The sequence below is a fragment of the Triticum urartu genome, chromosome 1 (assembly GCF_003073215.2).
Source record: "Triticum urartu cultivar G1812 chromosome 1, Tu2.1, whole genome shotgun sequence".
Lineage (NCBI taxonomy): Eukaryota > Viridiplantae > Streptophyta > Magnoliopsida > Poales > Poaceae > Triticum > Triticum urartu.
In genome coordinates this window covers 485,827,688-485,833,626 of record NC_053022.1, presented here as the reverse complement: position 1 = coordinate 485,833,626, position 5,939 = coordinate 485,827,688, and the positions used below count along the sequence as shown (strand labels likewise).

Sequence of the window (5,939 nt, the reverse complement as noted above, 5' to 3'; positions counted from 1 at the left end):
TCCCCGGCCGCACACTCGAGGGCATGCTGACGTACCTCGAGGGTGGCAACGACCCGCCGTTGGCGTACCCGGCGAGGGTGGCCGCCCCGGCGCAGCACCGACGCGCCGGGCCATGGGCGCCAAGGAGGTTCGGGTCCTCCTCCTCTTCTTCCTCCTAGCGATATTCATCGCACTCCTCCGGTACTCCGGCCCTGCTCGGCGTCAAGGCCGAGCCCGCGGCGGAGACACCGCTCGGCCGACGCACTCGCAGCGTCGGCATCGTCATCAAGGAGGGCGGCCGGCGCGCCTCCTCGTCGGCTCCTCCTCCGCGCTTCGTCAAGCCAAAGACGGAGCCGGGGCTCGTGCCGGTGAAGATGGAGCCGGGGCTCGCGCCGGTGAAGAAGGAGCCGGCCGCGCCGGTGAAGACGACGGAGCTCGACGACGACGACGCGGCCCTGGAATGGGCGCGCAGGGACTCCATAGCGATGGAGAAGGAGCGCCTGGAGAAGGCGAAGGAGCGCCAGTGCGCCGCCCTGCGCCGCTTCGCGGAGCGCCGACGCGGCCGCGATGAAGGCGGAGTCGTCGTCATCTACGACAGCGACGACGACGACGCGCCGCCACTAGTCCGCCAAGGCGACGCCGGGGAGGGGTCCAGCAGGGGCGCCCGCGTCAAGGAGGAGAAGGCCGACGACGACGATGGCGGCAACAGCGGCGACTTCAGCCAGTTTTTTTAGATTAGTTTATATATGTGCTATGTAATGAAAATCCGCGAATTTCGCCGAACTGTGCCGAAATTTATCGTGTTTGGCCGAAATTTATCGTGTTTATAGCCGAACTTCGCCGAACTGTGCTATACTTCTTTTATTTTAAAACGCGCCCGGGGGCTGCCATGAGGCCGGCGGCTGAGGACCAACTCGCCCCCAGGCCCAATTTTTGCGCCGATTCACCCCCGACGGCGATTTTAGGCGCCCCCTGGGGGGCCAACGGCTGGAGATGCTCTTAGTGGGCCGGAGATACCATTATCTTCCTAACCATCCAACCATAAAAAAAAGTTACCATCAAAATTTTCTAGACTAAGAGAAAGAGGAGCCCAGGACCGATAGTGACCCCAAGTTATCCTCTTCCCAAACTCTACCATTTTTCAGTTGGGCAAGTATAAAAAAGGAAAAAACCCCGAGAGTTTTGACTTATGGATCATCAGAATCTCTAGTTGAACATATCGAAAAGTCAATTCACCAAACTGCAATAATGTGGAAAACAAAATCGGAATGTTAAAGCAGGGTTTTCATCCTAGAGCATGTATAGTCGACATGTATCATCTCTGCAGCTCGTCCTCAAGGCATCCTAACTGAAAAGAGAATAAAAACTGGCATGCACACTCCAAGACCAGCCGCAGTTCACAACATATTTAAATCACTCCAAAATACCGATTGAGGAACATGCCAATGTCCAGGATGAAGCTTATCCCCAGATTCCAATCATTCCATAACAATGCCAGAGCACATTGGTTTAAGCTTACAAGCCCGCCATTCATTCGGTTCAAACTTCAAAGTAAGCATTCTCAGGTTAACACAAGATTTCAGATTGCAGATCGGTCTAGGCATAATGATCCAGAATTCTAACTTCCAAAAGATATTAATTCATTCGAAGTTAAGAGGGCATAACGTTGCGTCATGCTATCGTTTTTTACATGCTGAATTGACTAAGGAATCAACCATTCTACTGAATTCAACAGCGCACAAGTAAATCCAAAATACGGTAAGCTTCCCGCCACTTTTGCCCAAACTGTGACTGAGGAAGTGCATCAGCAAATCCTAATATACCCAAACTTCTCAAGGAATCCCCCCAAAAATGAGATTTCAGGAAAGTACCACCATTAGCTTCCTAATCCTCCAAAATAACTCTGATTTGACATTTTTGAGTAACCTGCAAACCAAAATATAAACATGAGTTTGTCGAGATCTTTGTCATGATTCTGAAAAAAATGCATACTAGAGACATCAAAATACTGGCATGGAGAGAACACCTGAAATAAACAAAAGATTTTTGTTCCTTTAATTTCTTCTCGAGCTCAATGTATATAAACACAAGTAAACACAAACATGAGTTCAGAAGTACACAACAGCACAAACAGATTCCAGTTCATACTGCTTTAGAGCAATTACAAAAATGAGATGCCATCTGCAGACTGCAAACGTGCTTTGTTTATTTACTGATGCAGCCAAAATTATGACATGGTATCTATTAAGTTTCATGCACCAACCACTAGAACAAAAGTCCAAAACAGATGGAGAAGGTTGGGCAATCCACCTATACTTCAACACCCCCTCTAATGCATGACATGATAAGGCCTAAACGTGGATAGAAAGGGGTGAAGAAATACTTATTTTATTTAAATTACGGAAGCGAGACTTGAATCCAAGAGTAGTAGAGCCAAAAGGTCCAAACTCGTAGAGAAGGTTGGGCAATTCACATATACTTCAACAGTAGCAAGAACAAGCAGCAAGTTTAGGTTAGATCATTAGATCAGTAGGTGTTAATAATATATTAATGATGAAAAACAATGGATCATGCATAACCCTTTTGATGTTTCACACTCCCAAGTTTTAACTATGTAATAATAAGTCATGCTTGGTGAATCAGAAAAGTGCACCACAATAGGATTTGGGCTGTGATGAATAATACCCCCTCCGTTCCAAAATAAGCTAAAACCACAACACTTATTTTGGAACGGAGGCAGTACATGAAACAAGGAGAGCTGGTTATGAGAAAGTACCACAAGAAAGATTAGCTGGTGCACTTCATTTCAACAGTTCTATTTCGACATGCAAATTCTCCCTTTTGACAGTGTTTGGCGATACCTCACTTTTAAGGGTGTTTTTCTTGCTCCAACCTGCAACAATGAAAGCAAGAACTTAAACAACTATAACACCGTATACATTTCTCTGCATAGTATAAATGACTTTAAATGGCAAAGGAGAATGAGACATTGGACAGATTACAGTAACTAGATGAATAAAATGCATATAGACATACAAATATCCAATCAAACAAACAAACAAATAAACATGTTCCCTAGTCTGCCCTGATACACAATATGGATGTGGTGACATCGAAAATTTCAGAAACAGGGATACAAACAACAATGCGCTGGTATAGAAATATAGAAACAACACTGAAATGATAATAAGGTGGCACACAAGCTCCATGGAACAGCATTGAGAGGGAAGGTGCGCACGGCAAGATGCCATCTAGCTCCCAGCAGCAATTGTTGGGGAGGCACGTCTTGGTTGTGCGCGAAAGGAAGGCACAAGTACATATTAATAGTATGTTATACATATTTTAATATAGACATGATTTCAATACTGAGCAGAGGATGCAGCAGATACCACAACTCAACACAAAGATGATAGGCTGATATTTTCTCCATATATATAAAGGCAACAAAAGTAAACAAAAATAGGTAGTTAGCTGCTACTAGGATAAGAGGTGGCACGTTCTGGTTAGGTTTAAAGGGCAGCAGAACCAGAAGATGAACAGACTAGAACATACTCAGCCTTTCACCTGAGCTATATTCCATCCACATCCCTTTTTTCCTCTCTAGAGTTCTTTTGTTTCTAGTACTGGCAGCTCACAACAAAAGGACTCCAAGCACTACTGTCCCCCAAATTCACCTAAATTTCCCCCCAGTTTTCCCAAATTCTAGCACAATCTGTGTATATATAGAGGACCCTGCATAAGCCCCCAAGGCCCCAAGGCGCACATAATTTCACAAGACAAGTTAAAATGAAATGTGTCCAATGGGCCAAACTAACAATAGGATAGTATATTTGCTTTCACCACTTCCAGGACTTAAGCAAACGGGAATGTTACCTGCAGATGGAATTTGGCTTGATTCCAGCCAGGTTGGAAGCACACATGGTAGTAGGGGATGATCTGGTACTGCTATAGCTAGACCAGAAATCCCAGTTATCTTCTTAGTAACCACATCGACGCCAAGAATTTTGTCGCCGCAGGCAAGGTACACGATGTTGGCTTTCAGTGGGTTGATGGCGCCAATTGCCAGCATTTGCTCCAAGGGTGCCGAACAGAGGAGTGCATCATCCCAAATCGGAGCAAACGCCGTCTCATGGTCCAGCGTCCAGGAGCTGCCCCCGTCGTCCAGCGAGAACAAGCTGATCACATATGGCTTCTCCTTGGACACCTCGACGTAGCGCATCTTCCCCTCGCTGACCCCCATGCGCCGGTGGCTGCCCGATGTCCTCGTCGACGCCATGCCGTCCAGGTGAGGGAGCACGCTGCCTCTCGGCAGCTCGACGAAGCGGAGCTCCGGACGGTCGCTGAGGGGGTCGACCGAGATGGCACCCCAGCTCTCGTCGATCCACCACAGGCGGTCGCCGAAGGCCACCACGGCGTTGTCGATGTCCATCTTCCGCCCAGCGGGCAGCGGGGACGGCAAGCCCGCCACCTTGTCCCACTTCCCCGTCTCCGAGAGAAACCGGCGCATGACGAAGCCCCCGTCCCCCTCCTCCTCCGGGCCTCCGTCATCAGTAAACATCTCGGCCACCGCGTACCTCTCAGGCGGCCCGTCGCCGGCCTGGGACTGGGTGAGGAGGCCGAGGTGGCGGCAGGCGGAGGTCCTCTTGGTGCCGTCGAGGTCCGGGAGGCGGTAGAGCTCGCCGGTGAGCGGGTTGCAGACGAAGCGGACCACCTCCGGGTCCGCGTCCGTGCCGGCCCAGGAGAGGTTGCAGACGAGGGCGTGGGCGTCGAGGCGGGCGTGGCAGAAGCGCACGAGGAGGAGGCCGTCGCCGCTGGCGGCGGCGACCTGACCCGAGACGAACCCGCCGTCGCCGGCCCCGGGGCGGCGCGGGTGGACGAGGTGGGCGGGGAAGGTGAGGCCGGCGACGGACGGGGCTTCGCCGGCGCGGAAGGACACGGCCGGCGCCGGCGCCCCGGACTCGTCGACCGACGCGCGCTGGATCAGGGCCCACGGCGGGCGCGAGCGGGAGCGCGCCGTGCAGAGGGAGCGGCGGAGGCCCGCGGCCGCGACGGCCACGGCAACGGGTAGGCGGCGGAGCATTCTGCTGCGGGCGGGGGTGGGGCTGTTCGGTGCCGGTGCGGTGGTGGTGGGACGGCCTAGAGACTGGAGTGAAGGAGGGTTTTGGGAGTGGGAGCGCGCGGAGCCGCCGAGTGCGTCGGCCTGGGTGAGGTGGGTTGGGTGTCGGGTTCACGCGAGGACTGCTGTGGACTGGTTCCAGCGAGCGCCCGGTGCTGGCTGACGTTTTCGGCATTTCCCTCTCTTGCTTTTGAGTTTTGACCGAGCTGTCTGTTCGAATTCGCTCCGTGACCGGTCCATTGTGGGCTGTGGTTCTGCAGAGTAGCAGCGTTCTGATCCAAACCGAAATCGAAATCGCTCCATGACTGGAAAACGGATGAAACAGCGGGCACATGCTTCCTACGTTCTGCCAAATCACTTCTACCCCTAATACAAGAACGTTTTGACCCTTTAAAAAAATATAAGAACGTTTTGCAAACTACTTACATGACTGTAAAATAAAACTACTTCCACATTATTATTAGACACCCTCAAGTTGCCACAGTAAAAAAAATTGGTATGTTCTGCATTCCAAAATAAGGTAAAATTACGAGTGAATTCGGTTTTACCCCATATTTTGACATTTGTGACACAATTACCCCATTTAGCGGGATTCCATCTGTTTGCCTCATTTAGTAAAGGTGTTGCCATAGTTAACCTCGTTTGAAATTTTGTGTGCGTTCTGATTGGCGGGCCCCTATTGTCATGTCTAGCTGGCACGCCACATCGATGGGTTTTTTCTGCCTATTTTTTTCTCCCTGCTGAGCCGGTCCTCGCAGCTTCCCCCATCAAGCCCGGGATCACACTAGAGTAGGTCGCTCGCATCCAACGCGGAACGCCTGAGTCGGGCCACACCATGCCGGCC

The 5,939-nt window shown here is 51.0% G+C and overlaps 1 protein-coding gene across 1 annotated transcript; it reads right to left on the bottom strand.

The window, feature by feature from the left end:
- Window positions 1-1,417: 1,417 nt before the first annotated feature.
- On the bottom strand, window positions 1,418-5,204 carry LOC125536092. The gene is made up of 3 exons (XM_048699220.1): window positions 3,853-5,204; window positions 2,756-2,872; window positions 1,418-1,905 (listed from the first exon to the last, which is right to left on the bottom strand). The coding sequence occupies exons 1-2, from the start codon at window positions 5,057-5,059 to the stop codon at window positions 2,781-2,783; spliced, it is 1,299 nt and encodes a 432-aa protein (XP_048555177.1). The 5' UTR covers window positions 5,060-5,204; the 3' UTR covers window positions 1,418-1,905; window positions 2,756-2,780.
- Between the last annotated feature and the right edge of the window lie 735 nt (window positions 5,205-5,939).